The sequence below is a fragment of the Mastigoproctus giganteus genome, chromosome 1, assembly GCF_048544385.1.
Source record: "Mastigoproctus giganteus isolate SK-2022 chromosome 1, ASM4854438v1, whole genome shotgun sequence".
Taxonomy (NCBI): Eukaryota; Metazoa; Arthropoda; class Arachnida; order Uropygi; family Thelyphonidae; genus Mastigoproctus; species Mastigoproctus giganteus.
In genome coordinates, this window is record NC_143575.1 from 204,574,751 (window position 1) to 204,599,116 (window position 24,366).

Below are 24,366 nucleotides of genomic sequence, written 5' to 3' on the forward strand. Positions count from 1 at the left end.
AAGCCAGAGACTTATGCTGCACCGGCCAAAAAAAAATTTCTGAGTTACCCCTGAGAGAGAGAAGTAGAAAGGAATCACCAAGAAAGGGAATAATGATGATATCCAGCTCAGGATCCTGGGTGTGCCAAGCCCATACTCATCAGATGTGAGCCCCAATTTGGCAGAATGGAGCAGAGAGATATTAAGCCAGAGGAGATTCTGAATTAGGAAATCTCTGACAAGGAATGTCATATACACAACTACTACCTTTGAAGCAAAAAGAATCAAAAAGAGAATAATCAGGGGTTGAAGCAACCCATAATTGGAATTCTGTTAGAAAACGTAAGTGGGGATTGGTAGACTGTAGGTAGAAACAAACATTACTGAGATTGTAACTGTGACCATCTAAATTTGTGAAATTAATGAGGGAGATTTATATCCTTTGCAGATAGATTTATTCTATTAGAATATTCACGTGCAGCCAACCTGTGAAAACCATTTTAAAGCTGTATCCTCAAAACGTGGTCCTCACAAATAACATAGATTATAATCGCCATCCTCCCCACACTGGGTGAAAAATGCCCAAGACGGTGATGATGTCAACGTCAATTTTATGGACTTTTTCAGTCTGTGGCTGAATTAGTCGGTTTCAGATGGGGATAACAAGGATTTTTTCTCTTGGAAACTCAGATTTTTCTTCCAGCAAAACAAGCAAATGGATCAGAGAAAACATGCAATTTAAGCAAATAGTTCACATGGGTGGATGAAGTTGTTTTAAAGTAACCGTAATATGACATATTGTTATACCCTCAAAATGTAAGAAATACTTGGTTTAGTAGTAGTAATAGTGGCATGTGATGCAAGAAAGCAAGTGTATGAGCTTATGCAGCATCAGCCAAAAAAAAAAAAAAAAAACGACACCATTCCCTCCAAATGCTTGTTCAGTTCCTCCTTAAATTTATTTAACCTGTCAACTTCCACAACGACAGATGAAAGTTTGTTCCAGCAATTAACCACCCGCTGGCTAAAGGCAAATTTCCGCACATCTATTCTACATCTGTCTCTTCTTAATTTGAATTTATGCCCCCTTAGGTTCGTAATCTGAACAAATGGAAGGATCCCATCAAAATTCTGTGTGCTCAACCCATTCAAGGCCTTATACACCATAATCAGATCACAGTGCAGGTGCCTAGTCTCCAGCCACTGCAATTTGCAGAACTTAAGCCTCTCTTGGTAAGAGGATCCCTTCATTCCCCTCACCAATCTTGTTGCCCTTCTCTGTACAAGCTCAAGCAAATCTACATCCTTCCTAAAATGAGGCCTCCAGACCAGTACGCAGTACTAAAGGCGTGGCCTAACCATTGCCTTATACAGAGGGACAATCACCTCCTTTTCCCTGCTAGCAAAATTCCTATATATCATTAACAAAACCCCATGACCTGCCCTGGCAGCCTGTCTGCATTGCTCAGAAAACTTCATATCTGACTACACAATTACTCCCAGGTCTTTTTCATTTTCTGCCACCTTAAGTGTAGTACTACACAGTTGGTACATTTCTCTGGGGTTACTTCTACCCATATGCAGTACTTTGCATTTGTCAAGGTTAAACTTCAGTTGCCACTTTTTAGCCCATCTGCCCAAATTATCTAGATCCTGTTGCAGTAGCACACTGCCATTACTGTCATTAACAATCCTGCCAACCTTTGTATCATCTGCAAACTTCGACATTAAGGCTGATATACCTTCATCAATATCATTGATCAATATACAAAACAAGAGTGGACCCAAAACCGAACACTGTGGGACTCCACTAATAACATTAGTCCACGAAGAGCAGCACCCATTGATTACCACCCTCTGTCTTCTCCCACTTAACCATTCTTTTATCCATTGTAGAAACTTACCCTTAATACCATTCTGCTCCAATTTGTACAATAGTCTTCCATGCGCAACAGTGTCAAAAGCTTTCCTGAAATCCAAATACAGTCGATTCCGGTTATTTGGGACACATCGGGACTAGTGCATTTTGGCCCGATTAAGCGGCTGCCCCAATTATCTGAAGTTTCACGTAAATAGTTAAAAATACAATGTACCTCCCCCCTTTTACAATTGGTTCACTGTTCAATCAAATCACATTACGATGGAGTCACCATTGTAAAGTACCGTTCACTATACGATGTGTAATAAGCACTGGTCATTGTGATCACGTTTGTGAATTGAATTTTAATTCTATTAAACAGTGATTCTAATTAGTGAAAATAGGAGGAATATTATCCATAGGCTATAAAAGTAAAGATATATTAAGTACAAATTTACCCTTTATTACCTTACCAATTAAAAAATTAAATGATACGTGAAATTCGGAAGAATATACGTGATAATCGGAATAATTAATACGTACTGTAATATGTACGTACTAACTAAACTAGTTGACATTTCTGTTCAATGTTATTTGTGGGTGGGGGTTAATATTTAAAACAGTAAAAAGATAAGCAATCAATAACAAAGAATACCACGCACACACAAATTGCAAGTAACATGATATGTGCAAGTGAGAACGGAGTAACAAATTACGAAGCTTTAAAAATAGGAATGAAGAGAAGAGCCTGAAAATTATTTTTTTTATATGATTGAAGATTCCATAGAAGTGTAAACACATTTCACCATAATAACCCACAGAATTCCAGCTGTCAGTATTATCGCAAATTCAATAAGATCGAGTTTACTATCAGTTTATGATAGATTTCACTAACACAAAAGCCCAATAAACAGGTGACTGCTAATTGTTTTTATTGTTTTACGGTTGTGACCTCCAGAAATTCGAACGAACTACGTGGTACGGTTGGGGTCAATCATAGGGTAATCTTCAGTGCTGCGGTCTTCTGCTCGATTAAACGGCATTTTGTCACAATTAAGCGAAGTAAATCCTGGCTATTTTCTCGATTGGGTTCTGTTTTTTAAGATTTGCCCCAAATAAACGGCTGCCCCAATTAATGACGTTGAAATTCCGGTGGCCCAAATAACCGGAATCCACTGTATATGATATCAAAATTATTTTTTGCACCCAGTTCCTTTGTAACCACATCATAATATCCTATCAAATTTGTCAGACAAGACTTTCCCTTAACAAACCCATGCTGTGTCTGAATTATTGCTGCAGTCTTGTCTAGATGATCCTGCAATGCATCTTTAACCAGTGACTCCATTATTTTACCCGAAACAGAAGTTAAACTAACTGGTCTGTAATTACTCGTGTCACCCTTCGATTCCCCTTTGTGAATTGGGGATACATTTGCACATCTCCAGTCTGTGGGGACCTCCCCTGAGTCCGAGGATGCTCTCATAATTATGGCTAAGGATTTGCTTAGTTGCTTTGCCGCCTCATTTAATATAATTGGATAGATCCCATCCACCCAGGTGCCTTTCTTATGTTTATCTTCAACAATTTCTCCTCCACTTTGTTCTCAGTTATTACAAAATCATTAAGCACTCTGCTACAATTTGATAACCTTCTGCTATTTTCAAACCTTAATAACTCCTTACCATGATGTCCATCATGACTTCAGAATACGTCACTCATATTACAATGTGATGTATGAAAAATATGAGGGTTGTCTGAGCTTTGTGCTGGAGACTAAACTTGTGTTTTACCACTTCAGGTCTACAATAACAGACCTAAAAGATTTTTAAAGAAAAAAAAAACCATTCACACGAATGAGAAATTCTGGGAGTAAAGTTGAAAAAAATGAAATTAATGACGTTGAAATTTCACAAGTTTATCTAATGAAAAAACTTTCGAGCCTACAGGCCAGTAAGGCTCCTGGGGTTGATAGCATTTAATCTATAATCTAAAGGGAGGTGGCAAGTGAGTACATTGAACCATTGAGGCTGCCTCCGTAGCCGAGTGGGCAGGAGCTGGAGTGCAGTAGCACACGCTCTTTGAGTTGACCTGGGTTCAAGCCCCTGACTGCTGAATACGCTCAATCTGCCAACCCACACTGGACCAGCGTGGCAGATTATGGTCCATTTCCCTCAACATGAATTGTTGAGGAGGCTTCCATCCTGCAATGGGTTGATAATGGCTGCACTTTACTTTTTTTTTTTATGAGAGTATCACTGGACTCGGGAGTGATTCCGTTGGATTGGAAAAGTGTCAATGTATCTCCAATGGCGCCTCCATAGCCAGGTGGGAAGGAGCAGCAGTGCGTAGCACATGCTTCTTGATTAGACCGGGGTTCGAGCCTGTCACCACCAAATACGGAGGATGTGGAAAGGTAAGGGAATGACCACTGCATATTCCCGGAGCAATATGGCCTTAGTTGCTAATGCTCCTAAAAAAAAAAAAAAAACTAAATAACAATAACAAGTATCTCCAGTACATAAAGTAGGAACTACCGGCTAGTTAGTCTAACTTCAGAAGTAAGGAAAATCATGGAGACTATGATCAAGGGTGGAATTTAGGTTCACTTAGATAGAAATGAAGAATTCTGAAGGATACTCAGCATAGTTTTGTAAAGGGAAAATCATGTTTAACTAATCTGGTTAGCTATTTTGACAGGATCACTCAAGAGCTGGACTTAGGGAATAATTTCTATGTTGTTTATTTGGATTTCAGCAAAGCATTTGACTCAGTCCCACATGAGCGGTTACTTAATAAGCTGGAACAGGTTGGAATCACAGGGAAAATCCTTAGATAGATAGCAGGGTGGCTTCAGGAGAGGATTTATCACAACCCTCTGCTTCAGGAGGCAGAGGGGTGTGATAAATGGTTATTCCTCAGATTGGGTTGATGTAAGAAGTGGGGTTCCCCAAGGATCAGTATTAGGACCATTGTTGTTTTTGATTTTCATAAATAACATCGATGAAGGGATAGAAGGCGTCATGTCTAAATTTACAGATGATGTAAAGATTGGTAGACTAGTTAATGATTGCCACCAAGCAGAGCTTCTTCAGAATGACCTAGATAGACTTCAGAGATGGTCAGAAAAATGGTAGCTATGCTTTAATCCAGCAAAGTGTAAGGTATTGCACCTGGGGGACAGTAACCCCAAAATAACTTATACACTTGGAGGAGTTGAACTAAAGCCGGTAGTGAAGAAAGGGACTTGGGTATTACGATACGGTCAAATATGAAGTTCTCAGAGCATTGCAGACTGGTTGCAAAAAGGGCCCATGGTGTCCTATCGATGATTTATTGAACAATCGTTAGTAGAGATAAGGATGTCATAATCCCATTATATAAGACTATTATTAGGCCACACTTGGAATACTAGGCGACTCCGTAGCCAGGCGGGAAGGAGCAGCAATGCATAGCACACGCTTCTTGAATAGACCGGGGTTCGAGCCCGTCACCACCAAATGTGGAGGATGCGGAAAGGTCAGGGAATGACCACCGCATATATTTGTGGAGCAATATGGCCTTAGTTGCTAATGCTCCTAAAAACCAAATAACAAACAACCTTGGAATACTGTCTTCAAGTATGGAGACGGCACCTAAATAAAGCCATTGTTCTTCTTGAAAGGGTCCAAATTTGGGTAACTTGCCTGGTGTGAGAGTGGCAAAAGGGTGTCCAAATGAAGAAAGACTTCAAATATGTGGGTTGCAGAGCTTCGGAACTAGGGACCTTAGAGGAGACTTGATTGGGGTGTTTAAGGCTCTGAGAGGTATACGCAAAATGAATAAGGATGAAATTTTCATGGGTATAAATGATTCTAGAACTAGGAGTTATAATTTAAAGTTATGGGGGGGAGAAGTTGTTTAGACTGAATTGCAGGAAGTTTTATTTTAGCCAGCGAGTTATAAATAACTAGAATAAGTTACCTACATGGGTGGTAGAGGCCGACAGTCTGGGGAAATTCAAAGGTCAGCTGGATAATTACCTAAGGGAGGAGGGAAATGCATAGGTTGTCCATTTCCTTTTCTCTTATTAATTTTTATTATTATTATTTTTTTAATTTTCTTATTATTATTACATTTGTTTTTATTCTTATTATTTTATTTTATGCATTTTTTGTTATTCTTATTTATTTTATGCATTTTTTGTTATTTTATTTTATTTTTTTTTGGATGGTGCAGCATAAGCCATAGGCTTCTTTGCACCATGTGGCCATTACTAATATGCGAAGTGACAGTATTTCACTGAATGATCATATATTGCCTAGAACTGCCTGGTGACACAGAGGGGTAGCATTCGTGTGGTACATATAGTGTACCTTGATTACTGCAAATATTAATTCACACCAGGGTTTTTGCCTCCAGTATACTAGGTACAAATAATTCAAGAAAGCAAGCTTATACAGCATTAGACAGAAAAAACCCCTTCCGATTTCACTTATACATCCCCTCCAACAGTTTGTCTAGTTCTTCCTTGAATTTAATTCAAACTGTCCACTTTCACAACATCAGATGGAAGTCAGTTCCAGCAATAACCACCTGCTGGCTAAAGGAAAACTTCTGCACATCTATTCTGCATCCATCCCTCCTCAATTTAAATTTATGTCCCCTCATGTGCATAGCAATCCCAGGAACTCTCGTCTGGTGAGTATGGGCTTGGCACACCCAGGGTCCTGAGCTGGATTAGCATTACCATTAGTAGAGGCATTTGATGCAAGAAAGCAAGCTTATGCAGCATCAGCCAAAAAAAAAACCACTTCCACTTCACCCCTCTGCTCGTTCAAAATACCTGTCCAGCTGAGCCTCAAACCCATTTAGGCCATCAATTTCCACGACAAGGGATAGAAGTCTGTTCCACCAACCAACCGCCCGCTGGCTAAAGGCAAATTACCGCACGTTTATCCTACATCTGTCTTTCCTCAATTTGAATTTGAACTTTGTCCAGAATGTCATAGTACAACATTCAGCAGTAGTCTGTCAATATATATGTTAATTCAAGAAAACTTGGTAGCAGTTTTCTGTTGAATAATATCTTGATAGAATTGTTCCTCTTATTCGTGATACACCATAAAACTTTTTTTTCAAAAGAAATTTTAATGCAAATACAAGAAAGAAAGTTTCAGTGACAAATAATATCCCATTTTTTTATATGTATTAAGCAGTTTCTAAACTTTAGCATTAGCATTAGTAGAGGCATATGATGCAAGAAAGCAAGCTTATTCAGCATCAGCCAAAAAAAAAAAAAAAAAAACACACCACTCCCATTTCACCCCTCTTTTCGCTCGAAATACCTGTCCAGTTGAGCCTTAAATTTGTTTAGGCTATCAACTTCAACAACAAGTGATGGAAGTCGGTTCCACCAACCAACCACCCGCTGGCCAAAGGCAAATTTCCGCACATCTATCCGACATCCGTCCTTCCTCAATTTGAATTTATGCCCTCTGAGCTGATTATTCTGAGCAAGATGAAGAATCCCATTGGCATTGAGCATGCTCAAACCATTCAAAGCCTTATACTTTGTATGTGGAAGACAACTTTATCTTTGTATGTGGAAGACCTGTGGTTATCCAAAAAGTTTTGACAAACCATTTGAAAGCTTACCATGCTTTTAGTTTTAATACATTGTGGCATTTTTCATCCTGCAGAAGCTCACTGATTTGAGGTCCTACAAAGATTCTCTCTTTCACTTTTGTGGCACTGACCTTTTGGAAATTTCTAATTTAAATAATGAATTCTTCTCGAATTCCTCTTGCCCATTGGTATCACAAACTCTTCATTAGGCCAGTTTAATGTGGAAGGAAAATCTTCATTGGATTCACTAATGGAACATATTGTACACTATTCATTCCTGGCCCATATATGCTTCTTTGAGGCCAGCCAAGTCTGATTTAATGGTCTGCAGTAGGCATGGCTGTCCCATAGATATAGGGAACAACAGTGTTTTGTGAACCCTCCTTGTATGCCCATTAACGTACCAATGGCATTTAAAGTCACTGCAGATATTCTATTGATGAGTGTTGTATCAAAATGATTTAAGTAGTGCCTTCATATTATAGTATATATCTCCTTTAGATGAACAGAGTGGGCAGTGGCGATGGATGGCTCTAAGTTCCCATTATGCAATTGGATAGCTTTCAAATTGCACTGTGAGGAGTTGAAGAGGTGCTGTTCAGATGTAAGTGTACCTGTGACAGTTCCCTAAAAACTTAATATCATGGCAGTAGCAGAGTGGACAGTTTACTATAGAGTGTCTCCAAAATTCGTTTTTTTTTCATAGTGAGACACTTTAATATCCTTCTTAACCAAGTGTTAAAAGCCATGTTAAACATGACTGAAGTTAATGGAAAATTTCCTAAAGAAGACATTCATTGTAAATTTAATTTATTACCATTTCAGTTATTATGGGTTCCACTGTATTTTGCTTTATAATACAGGGTGGCCACTGAAAGACTGAATGATATAAAACAAAAATAACTTTTACAAACAAGTTTTTTTAATTTTTTATTATTTTATTTGGAAATATAATTAATGGATTTTTTTTAGTATTATGTGTGAAAAACAACATCCCTCAAATGACCACCATTTCCCTGCTCACAAATACAGGCTCTTTCCACAGCATTTTCCATGACTGTATGCAAGGTTTCAGGTCGTAAACATCGGATTTCGGCTCGAATGTTCTCCTTAAGTTCTTGAATTGTTCGAGGTTTATTTACGTAAACCTGTTCTTTCAAGTAGCCCCACAAAAAGAAGTCTGAAGCCATCAAATCAGGTGAATGCAGAGGCCAAACAAATTCAGCATTTTTTGAAATTATTCGTTCACCGAAAATTTCTCGCAGGAGGTCCATCGTCCTGGCAGTGTGTGCAGTAGCTCCATCCTGTTGGAACCATACCTCCTGATTATCTTCGACCGCTGGGCGTGAAAAATTTTCAAGCATTGTTCTATACAGGGCCCCGTTGATTCTTTCTGGCTGACCTTTCTCATTTTCAAAGACATAGGGGCCAATAACTCTTTCAGCCATAACACCATGCCAAACAGTGCATTTTTGGGGATGCATTTGATGCTGATGTAATTCCCTGGGATTCTCAGTACCCCAAAATCTGCAGTTTTGTTTGTTGATGTACCCGTTTAAATGAAAATGGTCCTCATCACTCATTATCAAGTAGTTCAAAAAGTTGTTATCATTTCTGGCTAGGTGTTGAAATCGAATGGTGTACTGCAGGCGTTGCTGAGTATCTTGGGGTAGTAAAGCTTGGACCATTTGGATCTTGTATGGAAACATTTTTAAATCCAGTTTCAGAATCTTCTGAAGTGATGTTCTGGTGATGCCTAGTTGAGCAGAGCGACGACGGGTAGAGGCAGATGGATCCTCAAGGACACTCTGCCGTACAGCTTCCATCGCTGCATCAGTGCACACAGTGCGCTTAGGACCTCTTCCCGGAAGATTGCCGACTGATCCAGTTCTTTAAAACTGGGCAATTAGGTTCCGAATCATGTTATCGCTAGGAGATACTCTTTCTTTAAAATATTGCCAGTATTTTCTCTGAGTTTCAATAATTGATCTTTCACTTGAATAGAAAACCCAATGAGTTTTACTCGTTGCTGGACATCATACGTAGCCATTTTAATCTCCAAGGGATCCTCTATTACCTGTAAAAAGAGAAAATAAAAAAGATTGAAAACGAACAAGTTATGACTTTTTCAAACCCTTTAGTCTTTTAGCGGCCACCCTGTATAATGCAAAATTGATATGAAATGCTGGTGACTGCAACAATTATATTTTGTTAACCGTATTTCATATTGTGGAAACTTTTAATGAAAAAGTTTTTGCATATCATAGTGATCCACATTACTATTAATAATGGGATATAATTAAAAAAATAAATTATCACATCAATTAAATAAACCAAAAAATTTAATTATATACCATATACTATTATACAGTGCAATAATTAGAATGACATTCTGTTTCTGGAACAGATTCGACATGCATTTCACATTAACCATTTTCATGCTAAGTTGTTTCCGCTATAATATATTTATATTGTGTATATATATATATATATGAAATTTACCCTTTTTTTTAAATACTTTAAAACATTCCCTCACCTTCAGAAAATTTAAGTAAATATTTAATGAAAAAAAAAAAAACTTCATTAATTTCTTTGTGTTGGAATGGTCATTTTTTTAAGACTGTAATAAAAATTTCTTTTTTTATTTAAAAATATGTATCAAGCAGTGTACGTGACCTTAACAGATCACATGCTTGGTATAAGCTCTGGCTTTGGTTTCATTATTTGTGCCCTTGCAGTCTTGTCAAGTGTTTTTTATAGTATTAAGTGACAATACATATGGTGTATAATAAACTGATGTCTTCTATTCCATGGGGGAACTTCTTACCAAGGAATGATAACATTGAAGGTAAATAAATACATTATCCTTAATCTGTTTTTATGATGCAATTCTATATAAGATGTAAAGGTATCATTTAATACTTATATTCTGTCAATGTCTTTTATAGTGGGACATAAGATCTGGTGAAATAGTTCAAGAATATGATCGTCACTTAGGAGCAGTCAACACCATTACATTTGTTGATGAGAATAGGAGATTTGTTTCAACCTCTGATGACAAGAGCATGAGAGTATGGGAGTGGGATATTCCTGTAGATATGAAATATATAGCTGATCCAAGTATGCATTCCTTACCTGCTGTAACATTATCTCCAAATGGTAAGTAAAAAGTAATTCCATATAAATCAGTGGAACACATCATGGTCTTTATTGATTCCTTTAATAATTGGCAAATTGTTAAGATTCAAGTATTTGTATTAATAAAGCCAAATGTGATGCAAGCAAGCAGACTTTTTCTTCAAGAGCCAAAAATAAATAAATAAAATCATAAAATAAAACAGAATATTCATACTATTCCAATTCTGACATGGTGCCTAATTCCACTTAAAATTTATTCATACTTACTGCCTATGCTGTGTTTGGAGGCCACTTATTCCACTGTTCAGTGATCTACTACTCATGAACTTCATTAGATCCAGTCTTCTGTTATTCCCTGATATTTTATATCTGTGCCCCCTGGTTCTCCTCTCACCTATGAGGGAGAACAAACTTTCCTCATTCAATTTACTCAACCCCTTCAGTACCTTATACACCTTAATCAGATCTTCCCTTAGGTGCATAGTTAACAAATTTTGCAGCCTACAATTAATTTCAAATGTGTGTTGATTTGTGCTCATTACTGATCTGGTTGCCCTTCTTTGAACACTTGAGAAGTTCTGTTTTTTTGGTGTTGTCTCCAGATCTGAATATACTTTTCCAAGTGCAGTCAATCATTGTCTTCTGTAGGGGGATAATGATGTCCTTATCCCTCCTGGTAAAAATTCTATAAATCTGTTTACACTGTCTCCAAACAGGCCTACGAGGTTGGGAAAATTCATGTTGGAATATTTATGCTTCACACCAACCAATTTAAATAAAATAAAATGTAAGTTTATTTACAATTAAGATACAATTAAAAAATATATACTATGACAGAAATGGAAGTTAAAATAAAAGCGTTAAAAGCTTTAAAATACATGAACGAAGTAAAACTAATAAAAACAGATGTATTTACAATAAATATAAAATGACTGTGACTGAAGTTAAAATAATAAAAAATTATTTTAACTTCAGTCAGTCATTTTATATTTATTGTAAATACATCTGTTTTTATTAGTATTTTAAAGGTTTTAACGCTTTTATTTTAACTTCCATTTCTGTCATAGTATTATATTTTAATTGTAAATAAACTTACATTTTATTTTATTTAAATTGGTTGGTGTGAAGCATAAATATTTCAACCTGTTTACACTGTATGGAAAATTTCATATCAGATTTAATAGTTACACACAAGCCTTTTTCATCTTGAACAATTTTTATCTCCTTTTCTCCAGCTTATACCAAATGGGTAATCTTACATTTAGAAGTAGTTTCCATTTTTTGCACCATGTATGCAAGCAATCCCAGTCTTTTTGAAGCATCGTGTCCTGACAAATTGTTAACCACCCCTTTTCACCTTCATAACCTTGGATAGCTTCCTTTGGATACACTCATCAATGAAAATTAGAAATAGGAGACCCAAACTTGAATCCTGAAAACTGACTATTTATGACAATTCTCTGTCTCTTACCTTTTGTCCAGCTTATGATCTAGTGTAGAATCTTACAAGTAACTCCAACTTCTTCCAAGTTATATAGTGGCCTATGGTGGAGAATTGGGATATGCATTGTCAAAATTGTTACTTGCATCCAACAGTTTAATAACTACATCATAGGCACGATGTAGTCATTGATTATATCATGACTCCAGGTATGATCTCCTCTTAACAAACTCATACTGTGATCTATTCAAGATACTATTCTTGTCAAGATGGTCCTTACTTAACCACAGATGCTGTGATCATCCTTACCACAGAATTAAACTAAATCCTGGCCTGTAGTTACTCAACTCCTCTTTAGCACTACCTTTGTGGACTGGCAGTTCTCAGACATTGGCAGTTCTCAGTATAAGGGGATTTTACTGGAGCCTAAAAACTCTTAACTTTCCTAGTGGTTTGATACATTCACATGCAGCCTTTTTAATTATAACTGAATATATATATATATATATATCATCAACTCCTGGAGCCATGCCCTCCTTTAACCTCAATAGCATTTTCTAATAAATGCTTATCTGAGATCATAATATCGCTTATTTTACAGCAGTCTGATTCCTTTACATTTTTTTTTTTTTATGAAAACCCCAAACACGAGAGGTATTAGAACCTATAGTACTTAGTACCGTGATTGGGTTGGAGGTTGAGAAGATAAAAGAGGATATTTGTTGACATTAGACATAAACTTCTGTAGATTGCTTTTCAGAAAATACGCACAAAGGAAGGCTGTTCCAGAAAACGGCAGTTGAATGAATATACGAGGAAGATGAAAAGTTGGTTCTGTGAGTTTGAAGTTGGACAGTAAATGAATGTCGGCTGGTGGCAGCACTTGTTCGGACTGTTTTGAGAGAGAGAGCGGGAATTATAGAAGCCAATTCAGAAGAACAGTGCCCATGGAAGTATCTGTAGAAAAGGCATGCAGCAGAAACAGTACGTCTATGAGATAGCGAGTGGAGAGACTCTGTTAGAGAGGAGTCATCAATTATTCTATCTAACTGCCCTCTTCTGAATGGAATCTAGAAGCCTGAAAGAGGTTTTGGGGGCATAGCCCCAGATTTGGAAACAATATTCCATGGTAGGGCGGATTTGCAATTTGTATAGAATGAACAGCTGTTTGGAAGAAAAGTAATGCCGAGAGTGAAAGAGAAAACCAAGTTTTTTAGATGCAGAGGAAGAAATATTTGTAATGTGCTTGTGCCAAGAGAGATTAGAAGTCAGGGTAATCCCCAAAAGAGATATATCAACTTGCCTAGAAATGGGAGTGTCACCAAAGATAAGCATAGGAGCAAAAGAATCCTTTTTGCGAGATATACGACAAGATTGAGTTTTAGAAGGACTGAAATCAACTAAGTTCTTTGCCCCACTAGAGAATTACCTGGAGATCAGCATTTAAGGAATTGGTAGCGGATATTCAAGAAGTGGAATGCAATGTGCTACCATCAATAAAACTAAGGATAGGATTTCCAGTCAATAGAAGAAGGTCATTAATATACAAGAGGAAAAGAGTGGAGGAAAGAACTGAACCTTGCGGGACACCAACATTAGTAAAGAATTTAGAAGACAGAGAGCTGTCTACTATCACCCTCAGTAAGTGATCAGAGAAAAAACTGGATAACCAATTACAAAACACAGTTGCAAACCATAAGATGGAAGCTTGTTCAGAAGACCTTTATGCCAAACACAATCGAAAGCCTTTGAGATGTCAAGAAAAACTGCCTGTTTTTCACGGAACTTTTCCATGAATTTGTCCATAAATGGGAAACATAAGCCAGAATATCACCAGTGGATTGACACTGACGGAATCTATACCGGCGATTGTTGGTCAGATGGTAGGGTTCTAGGTAGTTTAAGAGTTGGCGGTTAATTGATTTCTCCATTACTTTAGAAAGAATAGAAGTAATTGCAATGGGACAATAATTGGATGAGAGGGATTTGTCAACCTTTTTAGTAACTGCGTGGATATGAGCAAATTTCCAAGCAGAAGGAAAAACACCTTTGGAATAAGAAAGTGAAAAAAGGCGGCAAAGAACAGGAGTAAGTTCAGGAGCACAGGTTTTGAGAACGAGTGGAGAAATACCATCAGGACCTGGAGCTTTCTTAGCATCAAGATTTGTCAAAATCCTTCTGACATCCTTTTGATGGAAGACCACAGGAGGCACTGAATGGAGCATGTTGGGAATGGTGGGAGGTGTTTTACCAAGATCATTAACAAAGGAGTTGGAAGAAAAATGGGATACTAGCAGGTCAGCTTTATCCTTGGCTGAAGTGACAACAGAACCAACTGGTTTTGACAGAGGTGGGAGCAGAGATGGGCAAAAGTTGTGGCCAGTAGCTTTGGCAGGTGACCAGATTGCTCGGCTGCCATTAGGGCAAGAAGCAAGTTTTCTACTCTTAGCCTGTTCAAACTCTAGTTTGGACTGATCAATAACTGCTTTACAAATACTTTACAAAAGATTTGGAAACAAGCCAATTACGATATGCAATGTTCTTCTCCTGAACAGCCTTAGCACATTTATTGGAAAACCAAGGTTTAGATAAAGGATGAGATTTTAAAGTGGAGTGTGGAATAAAGCATTCCATTCCTACAAGATTAATTTCACTGTCACGATCTAAGCAAACGTTGACATCAGAAGTTTTGAAACAGTAATCCGACCAACCAAAAGAAGAAAAGAAATCTTGCAGGTCATCCCATTTTGCATTCTTGCAATGCCAAACAATGTGAGGTTGGGAATATCCATGAGATAAAGGCTCCATTGGAGAAGAGACAATCACCAAGTTGTGATCTGAGGTGTCTAAAGGACCACTCACTTCGACTGTGTACTTAGAAGGGTTGTTTGTGAGGAAAGATCCAGCGTGTTGGCTGTATGGTTAAGATTGTCCAAGTATTCTTGTAGGTGAATGAATAATCTCTGCAAAGTCATTAGTAATTGAAAAAGCCTCAGCATCTCAACCAGCTGGGTCGGTGTGACTAGAAAATGGAAGCCAGCTGGAATTGTGAACATTAAAATCGCCAAGGAAAATTACTTCACTGTTGGGAATGTTGGACTGGAGAAAGTCAAGTTGCAAAGAGTGGAAATCAAAGAGCTCCAAGTCATTAGTGGAGTTGGGAGAATGGTAGAGACATCAGATGAATTTGACACAATGAGCTAGATAGATTTTAAGCCAGAGAAGATCGAAAAGAGGAGATTATAAATTACCAAGTTTCTGACAGTGAATATCGGAACGGACATATGCACAAGTGTACCACCTTTGAGGCAAAAGGAATCATACAGTGAATAATTTGGGCAGCTGAGATGAGCAGTAGTTGAATCAACCGATAACTGAGATTCTGTCGGGAAAAGTACATGGGGTTTGGCAGAGTGCAAGTGGAAATGGACATCGTTGAGATTAGAATTGAGACCACGTATATTTGTGAAATGAATTAGGAAGTCCTTGGGAGGTTTAGATCTTTTTGCAGATAAGCTTGCTCTATTATTTTGACAATCCATGGTGTATTCAATAGTAAGAAAAAGTGGGTGGGACATGCTGTATAAAGTAATGAAATTTTTGGATATAGTGTACACATGGTAAATATATACCCAGATCCTTGACATAACGGGGCCTCGACAGTGCCCCCCCCCCCGCATACACACGACTCAGACTCCCTCAGTCACTATCTGGCAGAGTAGAAGTAGCAAGATTATACACTAGCTGGTCTGGTGTACTAACTAGCAGCCGGCCTGCGAATACCGTTTTAGAGCTGTATCCTCGAAATGTGAGGAAGATTGGATCTCACCATGATGTTCAAACCTCAAAAGTCATCAGTCATACAGCATGATGGAAGAGATGAGGAAGGGTTGACTGGAACTTAGTTCTGGAGACTAAACATGGGTTCCCCCACTTAAAGCTTCCAATAAGCAAAGTGGTGGCATTGCACTGGTTGATGAGTCATCTACCACCTAGTATTCCCTGGTAACACAGAGGGGTGGCATTCCTCGACCCCTGCTTACGTTGGTTCACTGCTGGTGGACACGAGTAATTACTGACCAGTTAGTTTAACTTCTGTTCCGGGTAAAATAATGGACTCACTGGTTAAAGATGCATTGCAGGATCATCTAGACAAGACTGCAGCAATAATTCAGACACAGCATGTGTTTGTTAAGGGAAAGTTTTGTCTGACAAATTTGATAGGATATTATGATGTGGTTACAAAGGAACTGGATGCAAAAAATAATTTTGATATCATATATTTGGATTTCAGGAAAGCTTTTGACACTGTTGCGCATGGAAGACTATTGTACAAATTGGAGCAGAATGGTATTAAGGGTAAGTTGCTACAATGGATAAAAGGATGGTTAAGTGGGAGAAGACAGAGGGTGGTAATCAATGGGTGCTGCTCTTCCTGGACTAATGTTATTAGTGGAGTCCCACAGGGTTCTGTGTTAGGTCCACTGTTGTTTTGTATATTTATCGATGATATTGATGAAGGTATATCAGGCTTAATGTCGAAGTTTGCAGGTGATACAAAGGTTGGCAGGGTTGTTAATGACAGTAATGGCAGTGTGCTACTGCAACAGGATCTAGATAATTTGGGCAGATGGGCTAAGAAGTGGCAACTGAAGTTTAACCTTGACAAATGCAACGTACTGCCTATGGGTAGAAGTAACCACAGAGAAACGTACCAACTGTGTGGTACTACACTTAAGGTGGCAGAAAATGAAAAAGACCCGGGAGTAATTGTGCAGTCAGTTATGAAGCTTTCTGAGCAATGCAGACAGGCTGCCAGGGCTGGTCATGGGGTTTTGTCAATGATATATAGGAATTTTGCTAGCAGGGAGAAAGAGGTGATTGTCCCTCTGTATAAGGCAATGGTCAGGCCACGCCTTGAGTACTGCATACAGGTCTGGAGGCCTCATTTTAGGAAGGATGTGGATTTGCTTGAGCATGTACAGAGAAGAGAAACAAGATTTTGAGGGAAATGAAGGGATCCTCTTACCAAGAGAGACTTAAGTTCTGTAAATTGCAGTGGCTGGAGACTAGGCACCTGCACGGTGATCTGATTGAGGTGTATAAGGCCTTGAATGGGTTGAACACGCTGAATTCTGATGGGATCCTTCCACTTGTTCAGACTACGAACCTAAGGGGGCACAAATTCAAATTAAGAAAAGACAGATGTAGAATAGATGTGCGGAAATTTGCCTTTAGCCAGCGGGTGGTTAATTGCTGGAACAAACTTTCATCTGTCGTTGTGGAAGTTGACAGGTTAAATAAATTTAAGGAGGAACTGGACAGGCATTTGGAGGGAATGGTGTGATTTTTTTTTTTTTTGGCTGATGCTGCATAAGCTCATACACTTGCTTTCTTGCAACACATGCCACTACTACTACCCACAGTGTGAATGTGCATGGAGGTTATACCTAGGGTTATTAACAGTCCCACCATTGTGAAGGTGCAAACAGAGGATTTGGCTGTCGCAGACTGTCCAGACTTCGCCGAAATTGTGTTCACTTGACTTGAACTTCACCCCAATATCAGTTACATCAGTGTTTTAGACTACCAGGTAGCAAGCACAGCTTGTCTGGCATATCTGAGAGAATGTCTGTGACAACCTCAAGGAACAAAAGATTCAAGCTTACTGTAAATATCATTGAGAAGTACCTGTTCAACTCATTTGCTATTTCTTCTAAGCTTTCAATGGACTCTTCACTATAGCCATTAAGGGGTCTATTTGATTTACTCTTTTTTTTTTTTTTTTTGTGTGTGTGTTCACATATGAGAATTCCTAATTCTTGTTATTAGTGCTATTTGCTAGTGCTTTCTCATAATCAGCTTTTGCCTGTCTCACCCCATCAGTGGTTTTGTTGCATATTCTGTTATAATACTCATAATTCAGAATTCTGTGATCGTATCTGTCCCATATTTGTTTCTTTTGCTTAGTTAAACGCTTAACTTTGCCAGTCAACCATTTTGGCAATTTTTGTTTATGGAATTTGACTATTGGTACCTTTGTCGCTTTAAGGATAAATACCTTGAATATTTTCCATAGCGTATTTATATCTGACACTGTTCAATAGTATCCTCAGTTAATTGAGCCTAAGAAATTTTTCATTCCCTTATATCCTCTCTTGAAATTGAAACTCTTGCCTTTAGGTTTCTTTAGATACAACCCATTTTATGATATTGTGTCACTGCTTGCTATTGGTTCTCCCACTGGCAAGTTTATGATACAGTTACACTCCTTGGTGAGAACCAGATCTACGATGTCATAGTCCCTTGTACTCTTTCGGACATGCTGAGATAAGTAGCAGTTATCTATTTTGTTCAAAAAAACTATATGTATAATGCATTTCTGGTTCAAATATCTAATTTTATAGGAGGCAGATTGAAGTCACCCATAATAAGATGGTCATACTTGCTTATCTCATTCAGTCTGCCTGAAGCGATTTTTGTCATACTCCTCAGTCATTTGGCCTGTAGCCTGTAACATACCCCAACTGTTATCTTCCCATTTTACACCACACCAACTCAACATCTGCATTACCAGGCAATAGTCTTGCCACCTTTAGGCAGTTTTTGATCCATCACTCTTCTACTCTTCCATCCCTTCCTAACTCTCCTGAATCCACAATATTCACTGACATGAAATTCTTCATCTTGTGTCTCTGAGTGGCATCATGTCTCAAGCTCAAAGTTGATGTATGTCAGTGTTGACTTGATGATAAGCTCAGATTCATTTAATTTGTTTACAGTACTCTTGCATTATTGTATTGACAAACAGTAATGCAGGGAGTTTATAGTTTATTGTTTTTGTACAACAATAAAGTACCAACAGAATGTTTCACTCAGTCCACTAGATATTGTTAATGTAATGAGACCATAGTTATAACGTTTCTGAAATGGATACAGTGAGCTCATTAAATGGACCTATATCTGCCAAATTTTAGTTTTTTCCTAGAAGATTTCCAGAAATCATGTTTTATGAGTTGACTTCTGTCATAGATTTTATTCGAGTTTGTGTTTTTTTTATTTATTTATTATTATTTTTTTTAAAAATTTCTGCTGAGTTTTTAAATATGGACATACACCGATGAGCCAAAACATTATGACCATCTACCTAATATAATGTTGATCCTCCACGTGCAGCCAAAACAGCTCATACCCAGTGAGGCATGGACGCTACAAGATTTCTAAATGTGTCTTATGGTATCTGGTACCAACACATAACCAGCAGATCCTTTAACTCCTGTAGGGTCAGTGGTTGAGACACCGCAGATCGGAGTTGCTGTTCCAACACAAACTGCAGATGCTCAATGGGATTGATGTCTGGGGAATTTGGAGGCCAGGGCAATACCTGGAAGTCTTCCTCATGTTCCGTGAACCAGTCTCGAACAATCCGGGCAGTGTGGAATGGCACATTATCCTGCTGAAAGATGGCACCACCAAAGGGGAAGACGGTTGCCATTAAAGGGTGTACCTGGTCAGCAATGATGTTTAGGTAGGTGGTAGACACTAGAGTGCCCGGCACATGGATGACTCTACCCAGGGTATCCCAGCAGAATATCGTCCAAAGCATGACACTGCCACCACCCGCTTGTTTTCATCCCACAGTGCATCCAGATGCCATCACTTCCCCAGGTAAACGACGCACACGTACCCAGCCATCCACATGGTACCACAGGAAATATGATTCATCGGACTAGACTACCCTCTTCCAATCACTCAAGGTCCAGTTTCGATGCTTGCGTGCCCATTGTAGGCACTGTCTGTGGTAAACCATGGTAGTATGGGCACTCAGAGCGACCTGCGGCTACGCAGTCCCATTTTCAGCAGGGTTCGACGTACTGTGTGTTGCGACACATTATTTCTGTCACCAGCATTTCAATTACCAGCGAGTTGTGCCACAGTCGCCCTTTTGTTGCCGGGAGACCCTTCGCTCACCTCAAGCATCGATGAGCCGTGGTTGTCCAACACCTCGCCGGCATTTCGTGGGTTCCCCCTCCTCGGACAACTTTCATTAGGTACTAACGATGGCTGACTGTGATCATCCCACCAGCCATGCCATTTTGGATATGCTCTGACACAGTTGTCTGGCCATTACAATTTGGCCTTTGTCAAACTCGCTTAAGTCTGCTGTCTTTCCCATCTGAAAACAAGAGTAACAATGATTAACGGAGCTCAATATCAGGTGTTTTTTATACCGTGTCCCAACCCATGCACGTGTCATAGTTCACCTGCAGTTGCTTCGATTTGCATAACAACTTGCTGGTCATAATGTTTTGGCTCATCAGTGTACATTTTAGGTTTTTCAAATATGGACATGCCAAATTTATTGATTTGGGCTCCAAGCTGCTGTTAGATAGCTATGGCTCTGCTCATATTTAGTGCAGAAAACAGTATGAAACAAGCAGCGCACATGATTTTAATAGGTCAAATGCTTGGAACAATCTCTAGTTTTGATTTTATTTCATCTATTAAACAGTAGTGATTTTGTTTCATCTATTAAATAGTAGTAGTGTCTCCATATTTTCTGGGATTCATGCAGCTTACTGGAGAATTGATTATTTTATGTGAGTGTTCTTTTTTCTCCAAATCTGAGTGTCAGTTAGCTACTCTAGAATAGAAGAAAATAAAATTCTCCTGTTTTATGTGCTGAAAAAGTATTATTTATTTTTCATTCAAAGTGTTATCTATCAGTCATGCTCCACAAGCTGTTCATTATCATTTTTTTTTTTTTGTGCTGGTGCTCATGAAAATGTGAAGTTGAAGTGAAGTGAACAAAAAAAAGTGCTTATGAAAAGAAAAGTAAGTTAAATGATTGTGATAAAAGCAGGAACTATTATTTTCAAGAAAGGAACACAATGATTTTGGATCATTTATGTTGTGTAAAATACTAGAGCCTATTTCTTTTGTAAAATGCATAAAACTGTCTTTGCTACAAACAGACAGTGCAAATTTTTCTGAAAAAAAAGAAGAAATTAAGACTACTGCAATTTGTTTAAAGTGCTGCACATTGCAACAGTGGGTTAAAAAAAAATTTCCCATCACCAAAAACACGACTATTCATTTTTTTTTTTTTTTTTTTTTACTGTTGGATTACTGCGGACACAGAGCGAAATGGAGGCAGAATAAATTACGACAAGTTTAATAATAGAAAAAACATACATGTATTAAATTAGATACGTACAAAAGCTTTTGGTTAGTTTGTTTACCTTCCTCAGTCAAACAGACAGTTAAGAGTGGAACGTGAGGGCGTGTACTGCCAGTCATATATGTGAACTGCATGATTAATTGTTGGATGTTGAAGCCTGTGGCTGTGATGCATATGGACGTTGCTAATGTTTGAAATTTATCAAAATGGTTGCTTCGATAATAGGGTGGACACGACATTCACTAATCCTGTTGACCAAAGTATTAGAGCATGTGATGTTCAACGACTCCAACCAGACATGTTGTCGGTAGTGGCAGGACCTATCTACAATCACGACATCGCAGTGTGGGTCAATTTCGTGGTGGATTGCCCAAACATGTTCGGCAGTGGCGCCTCCATAGCCAGGTGGGCAGGAGCAGCAGTGCGTAGCACACGCTTCTTGATTAGATCAGGGTTCGAGCCCGTGCCCACCAAATATAGAGGATGCGGAAAGGTCAGGGAATAACCACCGCATATCCCCAGAGCAATATGGACTTAGTTGCTAATGCTCCTAAAAACCAAATAACAAACAAACATCTATGTCCGCTAAACATATTGCTCTTTCGTGTTCCGAAAGACGTTTTCCCAGCTGTCTCCCAGTTTCCCCAATGTAACAGCTAGTGCAGTCATGGCAAGAGATGTGGTAGACTAGACCACTTTGTAGTAAGGTGGGAACCGGTGTTTTCGCTTTAGAGATGAGGGTTCGTAACTTTCTGCCTGGGAGTTGTATGCATTTTATCCCATGTGATTTTAGGATCCTAGAAACCTGTTTCTAGGACCCTGGTTCGTGAACCAGTCTTGAACAATCTGGGTGTTGTGGCACCCTTCTGTAAAATGGCACCGCCAGAGGGAAAGACCGTTGCCATGAAAGGGTGTACCTGGTCAGCAGTGATGTTTAGGTAGGTGGTAGACATCAGAGTGCCTGGCACATGGATGATTGGACTCAGGGTATCCCAGCACAACATTGCCTGAAGCATGACACCAGCTTGTTTTCGTCCCACGGTGCATCCAGGTGTCATCACTTCTCCAGGTAAACAATGCACACGTACCCGGCTGTCCACATGGTGCAACAGGAAATGCGATTCATTGGACCAGATGACCTTCTTACAATGACTCAAGGTCCAATTTCGATGCTCGCATGCCCATTGTAGGCGCTGTCCCTGGTGAACCGTGGTTAGCATGGGCACTCAGAGCAGCCTGCAGCTACGCAGCCCCATTTTCAGCAGGGTTCGATGTACTGTGTGTTGTGATACATTACTCCCATCACCAGCATTCAATTACTGGCTAGCTGCACTACAGTCGCCTTCTGTTGCCACGTACCATCCGGGAGTGCAGTGTATTTAGGTATTCCCACTATTCCCAGTGTGGTCCTATAGTTGCCATATACAGTGGGATTATGACAACCTTATCTGTACAATCAAATATACAATAAGTCATTGATAGGACATGGGCTTTCCTTGCTGCTTGTCTGCACTGTTTGGAGAACTTTATGCCTGGCTGTATTGTAACTCCAAAATCCCTTTCTTCCACTGCTGTTTTTAGTTCAACCTCACCAAGTGTATAAGTTATTTTGAGGTTGCTGTTCCCCCAGGGGTCTTACAGCCTGGGGGAATAGCAATTTATGATTCTGCGGCAACAAATCCCATTTTACCACCACTGCAGGCTTTAGCTCACCGAGTGACCGAGAATTAGCTGTCCGCATACAATGCCATGCCTAAGGACGTGCCACAAGTTTGATTGAATTTAAGGTTGGTGATCATGCTTTCCATTGCAGTTGTTAGATATCTTCAGTTTCAAGATATTCCTCCACCACTTGAGCACTGTGCAGTGGCGTTGTCATTGCATGAAAAGAAAATCTGGGCTAACCACACCCCTAAAAGTTGCACATTGGGTTTGAGGATCTGTTCTCGGTATCTCTGCGCAGTTACAGTACCCTTATCAAAAACATAGAGGGGTGCAGCTGTTGATTATTATTCCACCTCACACGAGATCATTGCCTCCACCATAGAGTGTTGGAGGGATGGTACTTCATTCCTTGTCACCAAATGAAATAAAGTCAAGAATCTGCTTATAGGCAAAACCGGGACTCATCAGAGAACAGAACTGTTCCCCATTTGTCAGGGCTCCAAGTCACATGTTCATGGCACCAGTTTCGATGAGCTTTGTGTTGGTTTGGGGTTAATGGGATACAAACCATTGGCTTTTTTGCATAGAGTCCACTTGAATTGATGCTTCTTAACACAGTCCGGTTGGAAATGTTTTCACTTGTGGCTGAAGCAACCTCAAGAGACAGTTAACGACAGGACATCATATGGGTCTGTCTTGCTATTAGAGCCAGATAGTGTTATGTTCTCATTGACATGGCCCTTTAGCAACCATGGCCAGCTCTTCTTGTAATGGTTCCTATCTCCTGAAACTGCTTCCATAGTGCTGAGATGATACTGCATGACACATTGGGCCAACTTTGCTGCCTGCGACTGCCTGCCATCTCAAAGAATCATCTAAATGACAATGGCTTTCCATCCTGAGTACTGAAGATGTGGTCATCCTACTGAGCAACCAAAAACATATTTTAATAGACATGAATAATTTGCATAACGTGTGGCTCTGTAAATTGGTAGATCGATTTCTATTGGATACTCGGAATTTGCATGCCAGGATGCCTATTATATCAGATATTCATCTTCAGTGACACTGTTCACAATAAAATATTCATGAAAAACATTGTTTTGTTAATTTTGTAAAGCAGTTTATCAGAATGGATGGACAGGTGATATGGGCAGGTTTTTTTTTTTTTTTTTTTTGTCTGATACTGTATAAGCTTGCTTTCTAGAATTTCTTTCATTTACTATTAATACTAACTAATTTAACTGACTCTGTCAACAAAATTAATTAAAATAATACTAATAGTCCTTGAGGTTGTCACAGACATTCTCTCAGATATGCTAGACAAGCTGTACTTGCTACCTGGGAGTCCAAAACGCTGATGGAACTGATATTCGGGCGACACTCAAGTCAAGTGGACTCTATTTCGGTGAAGTGCGGACGGTCTGTGACAGCCAAATTCTCTGCTTGCACCTTCACAATGGTGGGACTGTTAATAATCCTGGGTATAACCTCCAT

General features: G+C 39.0%; 1 protein-coding gene across 1 annotated transcript in view; it reads left to right on the forward strand.

Annotated features, from left to right (window-relative positions):
• LOC150091459 (pre-mRNA-processing factor 17) overlaps positions 1-24,366 on the forward strand; it is a 176,578-nt gene that overhangs the window by 121,002 nt on the left and 31,210 nt on the right. The window contains exon 10 of the mRNA XM_090368490.1: positions 10,393-10,603. Coding sequence (XP_090224616.1) covers positions 10,393-10,603 — 211 coding nt within the window. The remainder of the gene's footprint in view (positions 1-10,392; positions 10,604-24,366) is intronic.